Raw genomic sequence first — 20,929 nt, 5'->3', positions numbered from 1 at the left:
TAATGTTGGCATTTTGGTTGATTCTTGTCCATTTTTCACTTCCTCTTTCTCGACCATTTCTAAGAGACAGAGCCCTGAATTTCAGTTTTGCACTGGTAGCTCTGGGTGGCCTCCTCCTTCTGTATGTCTCACCCAGCTCCTTGTTCACCTGCTTCCTCTCTGCGCCCGCTCTTTCTCCTGGAAGACCCCAGCCCCAGAGGCTTCTTGCAGCCCCTGGTCCTGCTGTCCTTGTACCTCTTGAATGGGGGGATTCTTACTTCACCCTAACCACTCAGGGAGTTTTCCCAGAGTGCAAGCCAAAATGTGTTGAATAGCAGTAATTTTTTCTTGGATAGTGATGTCTTCCTTTTTCTCTTTTTGCACAAAAGAGAGAGAGTGGTGCTACCATACTCTCATTTATGAACACGATCCCCACAAAAGAAACACCCCCAACCCTAATCCGGACCAACAGATTCACCGAGGGATTTCAGAACATCGTGGATGCTTATGGCGTTGGGAGCTACAGGGAAGTGAATCCAGGTAGGATGTTGGCATATGTCAGTCCTCGTGTCTCAGGTCACTTCTGTGTCTGGAGGTAGCAGGATGTAATTGTGTTGGGAGGATCCCATTGCTGCTCTATGGTCCCCCTGGTGTAAGGTTTTGTGCGCAACCTCTCTGTCCCTGCCTGGGGCACCTAGGCAGGCTGCCTCGCTACCTGCTGGGCTCCGCAGCCGTGTGTTTGCTCTGACAAAACCTCTCTCGATCTCCTCCTCCTCCGCAGCTCTCTTCACCATCATTACATTCCCGTTTTTGTTTGCTGTGATGTTTGGAGACCTTGGCCACGGCTTTGTGATGTTCTTATTTGCCCTCTTATTGGTGATAAATGAAAATCGTCCCGGACTGAACCAGTCACAGGAGGTAATTCCATGTCACCAGCTCCTTCTGCAGGGGAGCTCCTGTCTTGTATTTTGTCTGACTTGGGCTTTCTCCAGAGCGTTAGCTTGGGTGGTGTCTGTGTCACCTCTGAGTGACAGGGGTGTCTGTTATGCTAGGTGGTTTTCTGAGAAGCCCTGGGAGAAGTGGCGGGAACCTGCCAGCATTCATGTTTGTCCTGTGAACACGTTTTCCTGCGGGTTCTGTTTTGATGGGTGCTTTGCCCTCACAGATCTTGAGGATGTTTTTCAATGGCCGATACATCCTCCTGCTCATGGGGCTGTTCTCAGTGTACACAGGCCTCATCTACAACGACTGCTTCTCCAAGTCACTCAACATCTTTGGCTCTCGGTGGAACGTGTCTGCCATGTACAGCTCCAGTCACACTCAGCAGGAGCACGAGAAGCTGGTGCTGTGGAAGTGAGTGCAGGGCCAGGGTGGGCGGGAACTCACAGGCCCTCCGGCACCACTCTGACCCGCTCCCTCTGCTCCTCTGCTTCCTTTGCTTGTGTTACAGCGACAGCATCGTGAGGCACAGCAGGGTGTTGCAGTTGGACCCAGCCATTCCTGGAGTGTTCCGAGGCCCTTATCCTTTTGGGATTGACCCAGTGAGTGTGCTCCATTGTCTCCATTGCTCTGTTTCCCGCTCCTTGTAACTGGCACAGCCTTTTCCAGACTGTTTGGTCCAGTTCTCAGGCTCATAAGTGAGGGAGGTACTGTGGGTGGCAGCAACCTGGCCATTGGTGGCCCCTCGTGCAGCACTTGCCATTAATGCAGCGGGAGTGGTGGTACTCCACCTGGGAGGCCTCATCAGTGTGGAAGAGGGCTATGTGGTCCAGCCTCTCCTGTTCTAGAGAAAGTGACACTTGAGGAGCCAGGAATGTAGGCTGCTTCTTGAATCCCTTCTTTGTTTATATGAATTACCATTTACCCTTTGATATTGAAATAAAATGCAGTCAAGTAGCTAGAAGGAGCTTAAGGCCATGTGGTACCTGTTGGAGTGGCTATTTGAAGTGGGAGAAGTGTTTGTAAAGGGGAGTGAAGAAGTTGTCCCAGATGCCAGGGCTCCCTTACCCCAACCCCACAAGGGGGCCTGGCTGGCTTCGGATCACAGGGTACACAAGGCAGGTCCCCTACCTCACTTTATCTTCCAGAGAAGTCTTAGGAACCATCCCGGGGTTGGTTCAGAGGGGCAGGTGTGACTATGGACAATAGTGAGCCAGCCAAATAGAATGGAAAATTCGGGTGTGCTGTCATCTGCACTCTCCAAGTTCCTAGTATCTTGTCTCCTTCTTTTTTTTGGTACTGGGTATTGAACCCAGGGATACTTAGCCACTGAGCCACATCCCCAGCCCTTTTTATATTTTATTTAGAGACAGAGTCTCGCTAGGTTGCTTAGAGCCTCACTAAGTTTCTGAGGCTGTCTTTGAAATTACAGTCCTCCTGTTTCAGCCTCCTGAGCTGCTGGGATTACAGATGTACGCCACCTCACCCAGCTCCTTTATTCTTATCTCTAAACATTCATATGATTTAATGCCGTGTCTTAAATCTGTGTAATTGGAAACACGAAACACTTTTATGGCAGTTTAAGATAGAGCCATTTGCAGCCAGATTCACTAGTACTCTGCGGCCTTCCTTTCAGGAAAGAAATGTTTCTGCATAAAGGAACCAAGGAATACAATTTGGGAGTTTGGGCCAGAGGGGAAGATTGGGGCATGGTTTTGTTGTCATTATTTTAATTTTAAAATCAGGCATGACCTTCCCAGTTCCTGTAAACATGTGGGTGGCTCCTACAACGCCTGCCCGTGAGTCCTTGCTATCTACCTAGGACCTCATCATGGCTTCTCCAGGAAGATGTGAAGAAGCACATGTGTTCTAGTTCCCAGCCTCAACCCAGGAGGTGGTTCTCACCAGCTTTGTGTTAGCTAACATACAAAGTCTGACCTGGGGCTGGGGCATGGCTCAGTGGCAGAGCACTTGCCTGATATGTGAGGTCCTGGGTTCTGTCCCGAGCACTGCAGGTGGGGGAAAAAAAGACTGCTTTTGGCCTGGTTGTGGCACCCCTGTGTCGTTCCCTGGGCTGCTGGCTTTGCTTTGTCTCCTGCCCTCCCCAATGGGATGGATATATTTAAATCAGTAAGATTGACTGGTCCCCTGGTTATTGTACCCTTTTCCTTCTAAACTATTATTTTAACTTAAATAGAATGATTGTGTTTTCATCTTAATTTCCCAATCCTCTTGAAGGGATACTGTGGGAATTAATTTTCAGAGAGGAGGAGAAGTAGTCACTGAGTGGGGACCTGTGGGGGCTTGGGTCATGGCTGCCAGGGAGCTCAGCCCTGGTGCTCTGATCTCAGCACTCAGCTCAGCCCGGGAAGCTCAGTCACCACCTGGAGTCTGCCCCAGCCCCTCGGCCTAGGCACAGGCCGGCCACTTGCTGTATTTCTGCTTTTATTTTATTTTTTGAAGTTATATTATTACAAAATGCACAGGTAATGGACTTGTAAAACATGTCAGTGAAAACATGTCGGTGAACACGTTGTAACGCATGCGTGTGCATCCCTTGCCTGGGTGAGAGTGGCCTGTGCCCCAGGGCTGTGACAATCCTGCCAGAGGGAGCTGTGCTTCTGCACCTCGGGGTGGTCCCTTGCTTTTCTTTCTGATTACTTCAGGAACCTGTGTCATTGTACTTGGTGATTTTTGAATTGTATGTTTTTTCACTTTTTGGTACTGGGAACGGAACCCAGGGGGCCTTAACCACTGAGCCTTTTTATTTTTTATTTTGAGACAGGGTCTCCCCAACTTGCTGAGACTGACCTTGAACTTGCCATCTTCCTGCCTCAGTCTCCTGAGTTGCTGGGATTATAGACCTGTGCCACCACACATGGCTTGGGTTTCATTTTGATGGGATTGTTTTCTGACAGTCTGTGGCCCTGGCTTGAGAAAATCAGTGGTTCCTAGGTAGAAAGCATCAAGAGAAAAGTCAGAATGCTGTTCTATGTAAATTGAGAGCTGCCTCTCCATTTAAGAGAGGAACTTTCAAACATTACCTTTTCAAGGAGGTTAAAGGTTTCTTTCTTTTTTGTTTGGTCTTCAGATTTGGAACTTGGCAACCAATCGCCTCACTTTCCTAAATTCTTTCAAAATGAAAATGTCTGTGATTTTAGGAATTATTCACATGACTTTTGGTGTCACTCTGGGAATATTTAACCACTTGTAAGTATAGATCGTTTTAAAGCTATGTTTATATGCCAAGTTTATAAGCCCTCTTAACCTTGCTTCTTCTAGTAGGCTCTTTGGATTGAGTAAAGGGCAGCCAGTGTGCTCTGTATTAGATATTACATGAGTATGTTTTCAAAATTTTTTTGTTATTGGTTGTTCAAAACATTACAAAGCTCTTGACATATCATATTTCATACATTAGATTCAAGTGGGTTATGAACTCCCATAAAAATTTTTTTAAATATGTTTTTTTAGTTGTGATGGACACAATACCTTTATTTTGTTTTATTTGTTTTTGTGTGATGCTGAGGTTTAAAACCAGCACCCCATGCATGCAAGGCAAGCCCCGTACCTCTGAGCCCCAGCCTTGGCCTGTACAAGTCTGTTCTGATCACTTAGATTTTGTGGGCATGGGTTGGTTCATCCAGCACGTGTTTGTTGAGTGCATACCCGTGCCCGGCACTGTTTTAGGCACAGGGGACTCCGCGTACAGGAGAGCACAGGAGAAAAAGCCCTTGCCTTGATGGAGCTTCTGCTCAAGTGGAGACATTTGCCATGTAAATTCAAGTCAGGGATGAATTTTGTCATATTCCTTTTTTATTTTATAAATTGAAAACCTCTTTGTCTCTATTAGAGCTAGTAGAATAAAAATAAGAGGTTGTACCCTTTTATTCCTGTTCATTCTCATCTCTGAACATAATTGGTATTATTTCACATTGTAACCTTAAGTCTTAACATGATCGGAAACTTGGAAAAACTTTTACAACAGCCTCTTTGAGATAGAGCACTTTGATAACAGATTCACTAGTAATTTGTGGCCTCACTTTAAGGAAAGAAATGAATCTGAAGAAAGGAATAAAGCAGGAGGTTTGGTGGAGTCTGGCACCACAGTCTTGGTCATTTCTACTGTTGTCTCTTTCCCCCATGGGGAGATCTGTAGCCCTGTGTGAGTCATCACAAGACCAGGGTGTCACCCTAGTGTGGCTCTTCTTGTTTGAGTCAGAATGTCAGCTGCTCTTGCTCTTGGCCTCTTCTACGCTTGTCCCTGGGTGATGGGTGCTTGTCTTCCAGGCACTTCAGGAAGAAGTTCAACATCTTCCTGGTTTCCATCCCGGAGCTCCTCTTCATGCTCTGCATTTTCGGATACCTCATCTTCATGATTGTCTATAAGTGGCTCGTGTTTTCAGCAGAAAATTCCAGGGAAGCTCCCAGCATTCTGATTGAGTTCATCAACATGTTCATATTCCCAGCAAGTGGAACAAGTGGCCTCTACCCAGGGCAGGTGAGTGATGTCCCATTCCCCCCTAGGACTCCCCCAGAAGTCTCCCTTCTCCCATTTGTTCCATCCGCACAGCTTGTGGAGGTGCTGGTCATAGCCTTCCGGGGGACCTGGGAGGCCTCGGTGTCCCTGTGCTGTCACCAGAGCAGGCCAGTCTGCTGTGCTAAGGCGCTGCTCAGGCACTTTCTGTAAGTGCCCAGTGTCCTCCCCAAGGACGGTAGGGCAGGTGCCACTCAGCATGCTGTGCAGAGACTACGGGTGTTCAAAGAGGCGCCAACCTGGGGACCTTTGCTCTCCTGAGCTGTCTTTGTCCTCAGTCCTGTGCACCCCCTGAGGGAGCATTTCCAGTTTTCTGTGTTCCATGGAGAGAGTTTTAAGCAGGTTTGAAGCTCCACACACAGCTCTGGGCTTTGCTGGCAAGCTGCACATTTGAAATCTTTGAACTTTTTGAGTTCTTACTTTTTGTGTGTGTGTGTGCTTATGGTGCTGGGGATTGAACCCAGGGCTTTGTGCATGCAAAAACTGAGCTATTTCTATGGCCCTTTTGAGTTACTACTTTTATTTCTGTTTCTCTTCTTTGTGGTTTTAAAAAGTTGTATTTCATCATTATCTTATAGAAATGTAGAGTTACATAGGTACATGTAAATGTGTAAGGTCATTCAGTGGACAGAGGCCCCGTGGCAAGATCAGTGAGGAGAAGCTACCTGAATCCAGCAACTGCTGCACACTTGAGTGTGTGTATGTCCCTTGATAGTTGGTTCCTTCTCAGTTCTCACAACAGCTCCACCGGCAGGTGGTGTCATCCATTTTGCTGATGACAACCTGTAGCTCATGGTGGACCCAGTAACTCCATAGTTGCTAGGGCTAGGGCTTGAACCCAGGTCTACGCAACTCCACAGCCCAGTACTTCTGAGGTGGTTTTGCCTGTGGCTGCCACCTCTCTGGGTGTCTCAAGGAATGCATTGTGTTGATGGTGCAAGGACAGTGCAACCTGTGCCCAGCCATACATGTGCCCCAGGAACCTATTTTTAACATGGGGACAGCTACTCAGGGTGACAGGCACAGGATAGCACGCTGCCAGTTTATCACATTCTCCTCAGCATCCTCACGGCCACACCAACTGCAGTAAATGAGGGAGCGAGCTGGTCTGGTTTTGGTGTTGGGGACAGAGCTGAGAGCTTGTGCATTCCAAGTCTGCACTCTACCACAGAGCTGCACCTCGCCCCTGCTTTGCTCTTGAACTAATTCTAAGCAACTACAGAGCTCTGCTTGTTTTTTGTTTTTTGTTTCTGGTACTGGGATGGAACCCAGGGGTGCTTTATCACCAATTACATCCCCAGCCTTATTATTTTTTATTTGAGAGGGTCTTGCTAAGGTGCTGAGGCTGGCCTCAGACTTGCCACTCTCATCTCAGCCTCTAGATATCTGGGATTACAGGCCTGTGCCACTGCACCCAGACGTCCTGGTTCTTGTTTTTGTTTCTACTGGGTATTGAAAGCTCAGGGGCACTCAACCACTGAGCCACTTAGGGCTTTGCTAAGTTGCTGAGGCTGGCTTTGAACTTGACACTTTCCTGCCTCAGCCTCTTGAGCCTCCTGTAATACTCTGGATTACAAGTGTGTGCCACTGTGCCTGGCTGTTTGTGTTTTTAAGACTATGTTTTTGCTTTTGTTCTGAATGCTGTTTCAATATTTTCCATGTATAGAAATAAATCTAACTTATTATACACTCACATTCCTCAAATAGTTTTTTTTTTTTAAATACCTTTCTTTTATTTATTTTATGTGGTGCTGAGAGGATCAAACCCCGTGCCTCGTGCATGCTAGGCAAGCGCTCTGCCACTGAGCCACAGCCCAGCCCTCAAATAGTTTTTATAATAATAATTTTAAAAACCCAAGACAATTGAGTGTAAAAAGACATTTTGCTTGTGTAAAAAGGCATTTTTTCCCCATTAAAGATGTTTTTAGAAAATTATAGCTAGAGTTTGACTCAATTTAGAATTTTCCAAAACTCTTTTTATTGACCTAAGACAAAATGATACTTCACCAGTGTGTCATTGCTGTGTTCCTTGGCTCTGGTGTTGGGCTGAGTTTCTGGCCATGAGTGGAAGGATCCGCTGGCAGGTAGCATGTGGCTTACAGCTCTTGGGTGTTCCTTGCCCAGGGACGCTGTGGCTGCTCTTCCCTAATCCCTAATCCCATCTCGTCTCCTAGGGACTGTGTTTTTGTATCTATATTTTAATTGATCTTCTCCCTTGTGCACCAACAGGAGCACGTCCAGAAAGTACTGCTGGTCGTCACAGCGCTGTCTGTTCCTGTTCTCTTCTTGGGAAAACCACTTTTCTTGTTGTGGCTACACAATGGGCGGAGTTGCTTTGGTGTGAGCCGGGTAAGTGTGACTCCAGGTGTGTGTCACCAAGTTGTGAGCACATCTTTCAGACATGCCAGGACTGGTGTGGGTGCTGGTGCAAAGCCAAGCTTCCTTTATTTAGCACTTTGGTGTCGCCTGCTCTACAAGAGCCTGAAGAGCTTGTGAGTCCTGGATGTGTGGACCCAGACTGCCCATGAGCCTGGTGTGAGCTCATGAGCTCAGCCCTTCTTTACAGCTTATTGTAATTATAAAGCTTTTTCCAGATTTTTACCTCTTAACTTTTTCTTTTAATTTTTTAAAAAATAAATAATACAACTAAATTATTTAAAATGTAGAAAATGGTATCCTGGCTGGGCACAGTAGCGCATGCCTGTAATTCCAATAAACTGGGAAGCTGAGGCAGGATTGCAAGTTCAAGGCCAGCCTTGACAACTTAGTGAGACCTGTCTTAAAATGAAAAACAAAAAGGGCTGGGGATGTAGCTCAGTGGTACAATCCCTAGCACCAAGAATAAAAAAAAATTAAAAAAAGAACTTAGTTCTCCCATCTAGTTATAAGCAGTTATCATGTATGTTGAACTTTTCTCAGACTGACTATTCTCCTGTATGTCTAGTTTCTCTCTTTAATCATCAAGTACAGTACAGTTACAATGTCTTGCACTACTGCCCATTCCTAGAACGCCTTCCTGTTGCAGAACTGAAACTGTACCAATTCCTCTTCTCCTCCCTCCATAAACCCTGGCAGAACTCTGTTGTCTATTTCTATGAATCTGACCAATCTTAGTACCTCGTAGAAGTGGAATCATGTACTTGTCCTTTTGTCTCTGACTTCACTTAGCACAACGTATTCAAGTTTTATCCATGTTTTAGCATGTTAAAATTTCCTTTTAAAGACTGATATTCCGTTGCCTGGATGTACCATGCTGTGTTTATCATGCATTTGTGGTGGACCTTGGACTGTTTCCCACTTTTGTCTATTTGTGAATAGTGGTGCTGTGTACATGGGTATGTGACCATCTCTTTGAGTCTCTTCCTTCCATTCTTTTGGGTACATTCCCAGAAGTGAAGTGCCTGGTTAAACCGCATGTTTGATTTTTGAGGAGTTGCCACACCATTTCACCATTTCCCACTGCCTTACCAACATTGTCTGCTCTCTTTCTAATAAAAGCCATTCTATTGAGTATGAAGTACTTATTTTCTTTCAGAGAACTTTTTTGTTCTCAGAGAGCTGAATTATTAAGAGAAACAAGAGGGCTGGGGATGTGGCTCAAGCGGTAGCGCGCTCGCCTGGCATGCGTGCAGCCCGGGTTCGATCCTCAGCACCACATACAAAGATGTTGTGTCTGCCGAAAACTAAAATAAATAAATAAATATATATATATATATTTTTTTAAAAAAAGAGAGAAACAAGAAACTTGGGTTTTCTTGCAACCTTGTAATCTTAGAGCCTCTGACTCTGCTCTTTTGCTTGGTAGAGTGGTTACACGCTCGTAAGGAAAGATAGCGAGGAAGAAGTTTCTCTGCTGGGAAACCAGGACATAGAAGAGGGGAATAACCAAATGGAAGATGGATGCAGAGAAATGACGTGTGAAGAGGTAATCTTTTCATTTGCTATTGATAAGCAATGAAGCTTCTATAGGGATAACCATCATAACAAAAGTGATAATTATCATTTCAGAAAAGAAGGCAATGGTCACTTTTAACTAACTTCCCAGTGCTCTTTGGGTCACACTGATGGTGACAGAATGGAGGGGTCTGGGACATCACTCTGTCGTTTCTCCTTTACCCTGGGATCTGCTGTGGGAACATTGCTTGTTGTGCTTAAAGGGACTTGGGGTGTCATGAGCATTGCTGATTCAGTCAGAACCCTTCCATAGCTGCGAGAACTAGTGACCTGGTTTGCACTGATTTCAAAGGGAAATGTACCAACTCACATCAGAGAGAACAGAGTTACTTTCAGGAAGTTGGTTGCAGTTCCTGTCCTCTCATTCTGAGAGGCCTTCCCTGGGCTTTTTCTTTATAAGTTTGCTGTATGTTCTGAAGCTGGTTGGTCCCATGATGATGAGCTGTGGCCACAGGTAGCTCTGGGCTTATTTTCTCTAGCCATTCTCTTTTTGTGGCTAGCACATGGGCCTGTGCTTGCTAGGCACGTGCTCTTCCTCTGAGCTGCACCCTCAACCCTTTTTTTCAGTCTTTCAGTGGGAGGGGAGACACTCTTATCTAAATACTGCAGTAGGAGAAATCCCAAGGAAGAGCCCCGATGCGCCTGCTGGCATCATGTGCCATCCTGACCAGTAGCTGCTGTCCTTATTGGCACGGCCATACCTAAAGGCAGCAGAGTTTGGCTTAAATGATAGGGATTTGTTTCTCACAGTTCTAGCAGGATTTCTGTGGCCAGCTGCTTCTGCCGAGGTCTCCCCCTCAGCTCGCAGAGGGCTGCCTCCTGCTGTACATGGCGTGGCCTTTCCTGGAGTCTCTTCCTCTCCCTGTGGGAGCACCAGTCCTGTTGGACTAGGGCTCCACCCTTAGGACCCCATTTGACTTTAATTATCTTTGTAAAGATAATTATCACACCGTCACTTTGGGACAGAAGTTCAGCATGCATTTAGGAGGCCACAGGTCAGTCCACAATGGCTGTGGCTGGGGAGCAAGGCTGGTCAGGGAAAGGGCAGGCCCTGGGCAGGCAGGATAGAGCATGTGCACTCCTCGATCTGCCTCATTTTCTTGGAAACCTTACTGGGCTTCTTATTAAGGACCAAAAAAAAAATCTTAAACTCCACCTTTTTGTCAATATTATGTAATTTAGTGTTTTATTTTGAGATTATTAATAATTTCATAGAATCATAGAACAATAGAATGCAGAGCTGGGCATCTTTTTTTTTTAAAAAAACTTTTTTTTTTTTTTTAATTTTTAATATTTATATTTTAGTTATCGGCGGGCACAACATCTTTGTTTGTATGTGGTGCTGAGGATCGAACCCGGGCCGCACGCATGCCAGGCGAGCGTGCTACCGCTTGAGCCACATCCCCAGCCCCAGAGCTGGGCATCTTAAGAGGCATCTTACCCAGTATCCTGCAGCCTTTCTGCCCTCAGGACCCTCTTCTGGTGTCCTGGGGCCTTCTCTCCACAGCTCTTCGACCCAGGAAACATGCCTTCGGATTAGCATCCCCTTAGCCTGTGACTCCTGTCATGTGGTGTTGGGTGGTTTCTGAGGCTATCCTGGAATCCTGTGACCCTCTCTGAGGATGTGGTCATGGCAATCACCGTCTAGTTCTGCACTCTCCATTTACATAGGGAAACTGAGGCTTGGGTAGGGGGGCGGTAGAATGGGGAAGGGGATGGTGAGTTCTGATCATGGGGCTGGTCAGATTCACTGTCCTCACCCACAAGCCTATTCTCCTGTTCTTCTGTTCTCACTGCCATCCCAGAAGCCAGTGCTTTCCTTGTGGTCCTGCAGGGACACACTCCACAGTGGAAGCGGGCACTGGAGGCAGTCTAACCTTCTGTGTCCTCTCTCCCAGTTTAATTTTGGAGAAATACTGATGACGCAAGTGATCCACTCCATTGAGTATTGTCTGGGCTGCATCTCCAACACTGCGTCCTACCTGCGGCTCTGGGCGCTCAGCTTGGCTCATGCACGTGAGTTATGGTTTAGACCCACAGTCCCCAGCCCCTGCTGAGGCCACTGCAATGCTGCAGGCATGGGGGCGTTTCAATTTTGAACAACTCAGGCACTGAGGGGTATTTTAAGTTTTCAAGGGAGACCAGCACTGTTTCTTGGTTAGTGTGTGAGCTAGGACTGTCGAGTTGTATGGACTCGACCACTTAATAGGCAGATCCATTGACTCTCTTGGCTGAGGTGCGCCATGAAGACCATCTTGGAGACGTGGGGGCTTTGGGAAATGAGAAGGTTTGGGGACCTCTGGCATAGACACTTTCACTCTGCTGCTACTGTTTCTGATTTTTCCTTGCCATTGCTTTGTTTATTGCTGCCTTAGGAACACAGTGACTCATTTAAAGTAGGTCCTAACACAGTGCAGAGTCCCAGAATTTGTTTTGCTTTACTTTAATTTTTGGTTCTGGGGGTTGAGCCCAGCTGTATTCTACCACTGAGCCACATCCCCAGCACTTTACTTTGAGACAGGGTCTCACTAAGTCGCTTATCACCTTGCTGTTGCTGAGGCTGGCTTTGGATTTGTGATCCTCTTGTCTCAGCCTCCTGAGTCTCTGGGATTATAGGCGTGCACCCCCACGCCTAGCTTGAGTGACAGTTTTGATCATAGGCAGTCCCATGGTTCTGATGTTTTGTGAGTTTCAGTTTCTTCAGTTTATTTAAGTAACACCTATTCCCCAGCAACACAGTTCAATTTTTAGTTTCCATGGTTCACTGTGAGGATGTGTGTGATGTGTGCTTCACTAGCTCTAGTCCACAGATCACACAGATGACACACCTGGGCTTTGTGATCAGAGGCCGGTCACATCACTTCTTCTGAAGCCTGTGGGTGGTTGGTCACTGCATCTGCATTCAGTCCACGCACATAGTCACATTGCCTCATTGTCCAGTGGTAATTCCACAGGAAAGTTTTAAAAAGTAGGTCATCACAGGGAATTGGCAAACCAAGAGGAGAGGGAAGCAAAGGAAAACAAAAATGACAAAGTGAGGCCCTGGATTCAATCCCCAGCACTGGGGAAAAAAATAAGTAAAGAGGATCTGTTGGCCTAGAAGTGAGGCTGCAGATTTGCAAGACTGTGAAGGAACAGAACCCAGCGTCGGAAGCCGATCAAAACCTAGGAAAGAAGGTAATTTGCCAAGTATAAGAAAAGGCACTTGCCCCCGCCCCCCAGTTGATTGCTCAGTTGGCCAAGTTACACATGGGAAGCGCCAGCACTGCACCCATGGACTTTAGGGGGCTGGTGTGTGTGTGCATATGTGTGTGCGCTTCAAAAAAAAAGAAAACACTTTAATACTCAACATTTCTAATCTTTTTAAAGTGAATTTACTTTTCATTTTCATTTGCAACCAACAGTAAGAGAGTTTTATTGTTTTGACAAAAAGTGAACCCTGCCAAATGATTCCTTTTCAGAGCTGTCTGATGTCCTGTGGGCCATGCTGATGCGAGTAGGCCTGCGAGTGGACACCACCTATGGCGTCTTGCTGCTGCTCCCAGTGATTGCTCTCTTTGCAGTTTTGACAATTTTCATCCTCTTGATCATGGAAGGGCTTTCTGCATTTCTTCATGCCATACGCCTCCACTGGTGAGTTGGAGATGTGGCTGAGAAGCTGTTGTTTAGAATCTTGATTCTCCAGTGAGGGAAGCCCCTCCCACCCACCCATCTCAAGCCTAACACAGGCCGGTCTTTTCTTCGTGTGTTTAGTGTCTGGGCTGAGATCCTCTGAGTTAAAATTTTAGTTCTTTCTGAAATGTTATTGGTAGGTTCTGAAATGTTGTTATTGGCAAGTGAGAGCAAATTATGCCTGTATACTAATCATGTATAATTCAGGCTTCTAATTCTCCTCAGAGTCTAGCAGATTGCTTTATTATAAAAGCCTCTTTGGGGCAGGGGTTGTAGCTCAGTGGTAGAGCACCTGCCTAGCGTATGTTGGGCACTGGGTTCGATCCTCAACACCACATAAAAAATAATAAAAGTATCGTGTCCATCTACAACTAAAAATATTAAAAAAAAAAAAAAGCGTCTTATGGCCAGGCACAGTGGCGCCCACCAGTCATTCCAACCTCTTGGGAAGCTGAGGCAGGAAGATTAAGAGTTCAAAGTCAGCCTCAGCAAAAACAAGGTGCTAAACAACTCAATGAGACCCTGTCTCTAAATAAAATACAAAATAGGACCCTGTCTCGAAAGAAAATACAAAGTAGGGCTGGGGATGTGGCTCAGTGGCCAAGTGCCCCCAAGTTCAACCCCTGCTACTAAAAAAAAAAAAAAAAAAAAAATCCTTTTATTTCTTAATGTTTTATAGTATGTATGTTCGACTGTTTCTCTGCATCCATGACCTAAGTGGACAGGAAATTCCCGTTATCTGGCCTGACCCTGTGTATCTGGCAGCTTGGGAGGTGGTGGGGTGTGTCAGAGTTGCTCTTAGAAAGCCAGCACCGTAGGGAGGGGTGTCTTCCAAGTAAAAATGTCTATGCTAAGAATGTGTATGGAATGAAGTGATTTTAACACAGGAACCTTTTTTTTTTTTTTTTAACTTACACATGTTATTTTAAGGAACACAGAAATGTTGTTTCACAATTTTCCACTAATATATATATTTTTTTATTGTAGGGTAGAATTTCAGAACAAATTCTACGTTGGTGCAGGCACCAAATTTGTTCCTTTCTCATTCAGTCTACTTTCATCGAAGTTCAGTGATGGTGACAACGTGGCATGATCATATTGCTATAACCAATGAGCTTTCAGATTTATGGAGACTATCATGTTATAGAATTTCACATATGTCAAATTTATGATAGGAAAAATTCTGTCTTCATTGATTGCCTTATGACATAGCCAAATAATTCTGTAAGATATACCTCTTCCTCATATGTTAAATATTTTGTAATGTTTATCAATTTCAGACACATAAATTTTTTTTGGTTTTTATTATGAGCAAGTGTAAGTTCATGCCAAATGTTATGTTAAAGTTATTTTTTAAAATACAGGATTGGGGGAGAGAAGCCAATTTTGGATGGCTAATTGAAAATGGTCTTAGATACTTGATTCCTTTTAAACCTTATTAAAAAATACAGAGCTTATTCTGTCACCTGAAGTTGTCAGATAATATTTTCCAATAGTTGAAGTTAAAACATAGTTTTTTAAATAATTTAATGATGGATAATCAAAAGATTCACCTTATTCTGCTTGATCAAAAATATGCAAACATTTTTTATTATTTGCTATCTGGAATTAACAGTAGAGGATCATTTCTACTATTTCATCTTGTTTTAATTATTGGGGAAATGGGATAAAATAACACACAACAAATGGTTATCCCATTTGTATATTTTTAAAAGACTCTTGTTATCCATCCTTACAGGAAACCAATTATGGTAATTGTATGTTTGGGAAGATCAACTAAATATTGAGCCTTAAACCCACTGTGGCTGTGGAGGACAGCATGTGGGTACAGTTTGAGCTCAGTGACCAGCCTGGCTGATGTTACTGAACCAGAGGAGTTTGTACCAAGTGAAAGAGTTAAAAGTAATAGTTGTATATTTTTATAGAAAAAGATAAATTAAGATATTTTACCATGAAGAGATTGCACTTATCCTTGAGAATAGTATAAATTTTTACTTTCAGACTAATTCTTAAATAAAGTTCTGATAAGGGTAAAGGTAAACTTTCAAACACTATTTAGATCAGTTGTAAACCAATTATTAAGCCATTAATTTATAGTCTTGAATTGAAATTCATCTATTTACTTAACATTTAATTTTGCCTGAATTCAAGTCATTCCTGTTGAACATTTTGATCTATTCCATATCCTTGTAAATATGCTGATTTTTCATATTTTACCTCAATTGATTTTAGATAATTATTTTGAAAAAGAAATCTGACATTTTTTCACATTCTTAAAACTGAATGACACATTAAGAGGCTTGTTTGTCCTGGTATTCCTCTAGCCTGTTCAAGGTAGAGGGTGTGGCCCTTTCATTACAAGCCAGGATTAGGGGAGCACTGAATTTAAGCGGATCTTTCAGGTAATTTCATGGCCTGCTTGCTGAGAGTCATGAACTGAACATCATGTGACATAGCCATGACTCTAAGTTTAAACCTTTAAAAAATTATAGTAAAGACTCTGTGCATCTGCTTGATAAGTGTTACCCAAAGCCAGCTTGTCCTTCATATGGTAATTATCAAGTATAAAACAGTGCTAATGAGACTCCTGAACATGACCCTGCTCTTCAGTTGTTTCTCTGGAAAGTGTAATGTTGGGCACTTGTTTTGGGTGAAACCGAAACCCTAACAGTGCTGTTCCATTGCTTTTCCCTTGGAGCTGCGTTCCCTTGTACCTTGTCCTTTAACCGTTTGTTACTGTACCCCAAGGATCTGTGGTAATGACCGAGGTAACTAATTCATCCCAAGACTTCAGGGCACTGTCAGCCAGGGACGAAGTATCTTCTGGAATTTTTACTACCCCAGCTAGTAACTGTCATGGGGCCACTTTTTAATTCCAATGAGTACCTCTTTTCAGGGTATGGGATGAAGAGTGGAGAATCGCTTTTCAAAGATAGTCTATGTAGTACTTTTTATATAGAATGTAATTATATATATATAAACAAATTAATAACCTAACTTTTGTGAAAGAACTCTTTGGAAATATAGTTAACAATGGTGAAATTTAGATACCGGGAGAACTTTTATTTCTTTATAAGTTGCTTGGTTTCCATGCCATGTTACCAGAATGGCTGCTGTTTGTTCTGTTTAAAAAAGCTGTGCTAGAATTGTGAGTATATTTTTACAAGATATTTTATTCCCTTGATGCAAATTATCCAGAGGAAAAATGGTCAGTTGTCTGATTGATGCTAAATATGTTTTATCTTTCTGGAGAAAAATGTCACAACAGCCACATCATTCCACTTCCATTCAGATGTTTACTGCAGTGTGTTGACAAGAGTCCTAAATAAAAAACCCAAGAGACTTCTTTAGTAAAACAGAATATGATTTCACCCTGAATGGTGGGAAGTGCTCATGGTCACTTAAGGAGTGTGAAGGAGGTTGAACCCTGTGGATTTTCCATCTTCCAGAGGACTCTGAAAAGACCTATCTGCTGTCCTCATTGCTGGAGTGCGTATTTTTTTTTTCCAGATAAGGTCTCACTTATGTTGTCCAGGCTGGCCTCAAACTTGTGATCTACTGCCTCAGTCTCCCATGTAGCTGGGATTATAGGTGCATACCTCTGTGCTGGACTTGGGATGGTTATTTTACAAGATTCTGGCCTCAGTGGTCAATCTGCCATAGCTTAATAAGGCACAGACTCTGGGTAGCATAGGTAACCGTTGCTGATCAGTTAAGTAGTCAGACTTTTTAAGAGTTTGACCCATTTTGGAAAACAAAACCAAAAAAACCAACAGCAGTTCTGCAGTCTGCTTTTAAAAACAATAAGTTCCTGTATTAAAGTTTTAAAGGCATGTTTGCTTGTATACCACATGGTGTATCTCTAGGGAGGATATTAAGAAATCTTATTTAGATGCTGGCATAAGGCAGTTTGGTGTAGTAGTTTTTCTAGTCAGACCATTGAGGCTGAGCTTTGGTTTAGAATTTTAGGAAATCCTTGAACATTCCACCTGTTCCTTGATGGAAAAATCAACAAGAAGGCTAGGTTCCTAGTCAGCCCTGTGATGCAGGGGCTTAGCTCCCTGCCAGGGGAAATGACAATGAACAAGTTAGTATTTTGCTCCACAAATGCATGAAAGGGCAAATCTGCATCTTCCTATCAGTATTGAACTTCCTTTTGCTAATGACAAATAAATACATATATATTTTTAAGATGTAAGTGTCTTGCTTTACTATGCCCTAGTTGGCTGCAAAGCCAAAGAGCTCTGCCCCTTTTCCCTAACCCTAAATGCCCAAATGAACCTGGCGGGTTTGGGGGCTCTGCGCCGTGTATTTTTACCTTTGGTGCCAGGGGTCCACCGTGGGAGTGGCCTAGAGTTGAGTCCTGCCACCTCCGAGATGTCCCCTTTGCTCGCCTGACACGTTTCTTGCCTCAGCTTTCTTACCTACAAAACAGGCATTCGACTTGCAGGTGCCCTGCCACCCGGACTGTCCAAGCTCGGCCAGGTGCACCAAGGGGCTAGCGCACCGTCGGAGCGCGGGCCGGGCCGGGCCGGGCGCTGGGGGTGGGGCAGTGCGGCCCTCGCGCCGGCCGTTGCCGGGCGCCCGTTGCTAGGGGAGCCGTTGCCACGGACGCCCGTCTGGCTTCTGACTCGGTCTGTCTTGCTGGGCTCCGGGTGCACCGCACAGCGCCATGGACGACCTGCGGGTGCTGTGGATGCGCGACCTTGTGTACTCGGCCTTCAGCATCACTGACCCCCAGCTCTTCGAGGAGCTGCTGAACCGCGACGATGGCGAGGCCGAGGACGTCATCCTGCACTTCCTCAACCAGATGAGCGACGAGGAGGGCGCCGCCACGCTCTTCTTCTACCGCACCGCGGTGCCGGAGGAGGTGGAGGTGGAGATCGGTGAGCCGCCCTCCTGCGCAGCGCGTTACACCGGCGCCTGCGCACGGCGACCCGGACGGGCACCGCCGCCCCTGCCCGCGCGGGTTTACAGCCCGCTGGGAAAGGCGGACCTGGCGTGAAACGCCGCAACGAGCCCTTATTTAGCCCTTGCTGTGTACCGGCATAGCTCCAAACGCTCCTATCAACTCATTAATCCTATCGGGTGGGGGTCCTGCCATCCCTGCCCCTCGCTCGACAGATGGGAGGACTGGCACTGAGAGGGCTAAGCACCTCGCCCGCAGGCACAGAGCTGGCGAAGAGCTGCTGTCCAGTAGGAGGTTGTGGACAGGCGGGAGGGCCTGAGGGCATCCTGACTCCGTCTCACTAGGGTGAGACGAGCTCCCCTTTCTACTTCTCCATGAACCTGAAGTGCTAAGAAGTAATGCTTCCAAATCGGGATTTAAAAATGACACTAATGGTTCAGTGTTCAGGTCGAAACAGTGATCCAGAACCTCCATGGCAGTCGACCACCCATCCCATTGCTGGTCCAGCCCACTCTGAGATAGGTCCAGGGACACCAGGGAGCAGGGAGGCTGGTGCAGAGTTAGATGGGGTACAGGACAGAGTGCCGGGGACACTCGGCAGGACCGCAGAACACAGTTGTGAGCCTGAGTGATCCGCCTCCTGTACTAGTCATCTCCACAGGACTTCCTGATCCCACACAAGTCCTCTTACAGGTGCAGTTCCAGGCAGAACTACTTTTTTATTTGTATTATTTTTTTAAAATAAAGGCACCGGCCATTCATTTATTTTAAATATTCATTCTTTGTTTGCACAAAATAATACATGTGTTTATTATGGAGAAATCCAAAACCACAACTAAACAACAATAACAAGTTGCTTGTAGCACTCGGAGAGATGACCACTTGATAATATTTTGGCATCTAAAAACGTCCAGTCTTTTTTTCCTCCAAGGCAGAATTTTGCAACCGACTACTTTGTTTTACCTGGTTTCCAATTTAGATTCTTATTATCTCCAAGTGAAACCATAGCTACAAGGACACACTTCACAGGAGGAACTATTAAACATATACTTCAATGTCAGGGAACTTGATACTTCAAAAAATATACACCAAGACCTTGAAAAATGAGTGTGACATTGGCTTCTTGCAACCGGAGAGGGTTAATGGTAGACCGGCTGTTTTCTGCCGTGTCTTCTACAGCATGTTTAGACCTGCTGACTCCTGGCTGGAGGTGCTGTCCTCTGTGGAAGGGGCTTTGAGTCTCACTTCACAGGGTACCCCTTGTTAATTTCTGGCCCCTCCAAAGGGCACTCAGAAATCCTCTCAGCTGTGACCTGTTTCTGGATCCCTCTGCCCCCTGTCCTCCCTGCTAGATATGGTGAGAATGTGAGAATACTGTCCCTGGCGACTCTCAAGGCTGCTGATCTTCTGAGGTTCCAGAGTTGCCTCATGTGTTGGTTTCTGGCCAGAGGTGAGAGAGGGACCTCTTCTCCAACGCAGTGGCCATATTGCTCTTTACCCTCTGCATATTAAGCCTTTATTCACAAGGAGACTTGAACCATTTTATTGGATCCTTTCCGGGGGTGTCTGGTGTGTCCAGAGGACTTTGCAGCAGGACCAGTATGCAAAACCCCTTCCTTTTTCTCTCTCATCCTGCATCTCTCTGGTCAGAGCTTTGCTCTGCTCCCAGTTAAAAATGACACGAATGGAAACAGATGGATTCGGGGAGGGCAGAGGGTGGGGGAGAGTGTCAGCAGCTGTACTGCACATACCAGTTAGCAACCTGCTCACCTTTAAAAACAGCCACACCAGTATCACCAGAATCCTGGTCTCTTAAAAATTCACACAGCAGAAGTGTAGAAAGTGAAGAGTGACAAAACCAAGCTTCCTGTTCCCTAAGCCCCACCCTGCATCTGCTCTTGCAGGGGCCATTAGAGTTATAGATTTGAAGGACATTTCATTACCCATTCCCTGATTAGAGGACATTGGGTTTTACAGAGTGTTCCATTCCACCCAGAATGCAGCAGCAACACCCCCCTCTGCATGCCTTGGATATTTTTGCAGCATAGATTTCCAAGAATGGCATTGCATTTGCAATTTGGATGGGTCCTGCCAAACCACCCTGCACAGAGGCCTTGCCCGTCCCACCCCAGCTTCCGTGGACATGGTTCCCATCTCCTAACAGTCTCATTGACACTGGGTTGTGTCAATTTAATCTTTTTTCTCTGCAATAGGTGAAAAGCAGATTCATTTCCTGGGTTCTAGTGACCTTTTTTTTTTTTTTTTCTTTCTTGGTACCGGGAATTGAACCCAGGGGCACTTAACCACTGAGACACATCCCCAGCCCCTTTTTGTATTTTATTAGACAGGGTCTTGCTAAGTTGCTGGGGCTGCCTCAGCCTCCCAAGCCTCTGGGGTTACAGGTGTTCACCACTGTGCCCAGCTCTTGTGACCATTTTTAAGCATACAGTTCAGTGTTGCTAAAAATGTTCATAATATTGTACAACCATGAGCCTCTTCTATGTTTTGTGTTTCTTTGGGGCTGGTGGTAACTCTGACATTCTCAAGTAAAAAATAACCAAGTAAAAAATCCCTCATCTCTTGGCAGAGTTAGCACAAACTTTCCTCCCTGAACCCCAATCTAGCCCCAGTTGCAGGACTTTTTTTGCTGCACTGAAATGTGCACAAGGCTCCTGGTGGGCACATCCCAGTCCCTCCACTCCACAGAGGGCAAAGGTGTCAGGAGTTTCATGCAGTAAAAAATTATGTTTTGTATTTCCTTTTCCATGTCTGTGGCTTTAAAGACAACCAGATGCCTGCCCTGTCCGAAGATGAGGAGGAGGAAGAACAGAGTGGGTCCGTGGATAGAGGGCCAGGTGCGGTGCTGGGCAGGGAGGGGGCCTTGGCTGTTGAAAACAGTAGAAATGCATCCTGCTCAGTTCCGCAGGCCGAAGTTAAAAATC

The 20,929-nt window shown here is 45.4% G+C and overlaps 2 protein-coding genes across 2 annotated transcripts in view; both read left to right on the top strand.

The window, feature by feature from the left end:
* The window catches only part of Atp6v0a2 (ATPase H+ transporting V0 subunit a2), a 34,118-nt gene extending 16,849 nt beyond the window's left edge, over positions 1-17,269 (top strand). The window contains exons 10-20 of the mRNA XM_027921345.2: positions 369-519; positions 761-897; positions 1,145-1,332; positions 1,430-1,520; positions 4,010-4,128; positions 5,206-5,416; positions 7,682-7,801; positions 9,258-9,377; positions 11,305-11,422; positions 12,868-13,039; positions 14,066-17,269. Coding sequence (XP_027777146.1) covers positions 369-519; positions 761-897; positions 1,145-1,332; positions 1,430-1,520; positions 4,010-4,128; positions 5,206-5,416; positions 7,682-7,801; positions 9,258-9,377; positions 11,305-11,422; positions 12,868-13,039; positions 14,066-14,171 — 1,533 coding nt within the window. The 3' untranslated portion in view covers positions 14,172-17,269. The remainder of the gene's footprint in view (positions 1-368; positions 520-760; positions 898-1,144; positions 1,333-1,429; positions 1,521-4,009; positions 4,129-5,205; positions 5,417-7,681; positions 7,802-9,257; positions 9,378-11,304; positions 11,423-12,867; positions 13,040-14,065) is intronic.
* Positions 17,270-17,750: 481 nt separating this feature from the next.
* Positions 17,751-20,929, top strand: part of Dnah10 (dynein axonemal heavy chain 10) — a 114,523-nt gene continuing 111,344 nt past the window's right edge. Inside the window, exons 1-2 of the mRNA XM_034636786.2 lie at positions 17,751-17,964; positions 20,771-20,842. Coding sequence (XP_034492677.2) covers positions 17,751-17,964; positions 20,771-20,842 — 286 coding nt within the window. The remainder of the gene's footprint in view (positions 17,965-20,770; positions 20,843-20,929) is intronic.

The sequence above is a fragment of the Marmota flaviventris genome, chromosome 1 (genome assembly GCF_047511675.1).
Source record: "Marmota flaviventris isolate mMarFla1 chromosome 1, mMarFla1.hap1, whole genome shotgun sequence".
Taxonomy (NCBI): domain Eukaryota; kingdom Metazoa; phylum Chordata; class Mammalia; order Rodentia; family Sciuridae; genus Marmota; species Marmota flaviventris.
This window is presented reverse-complemented; position numbering and strand designations above follow the sequence as displayed.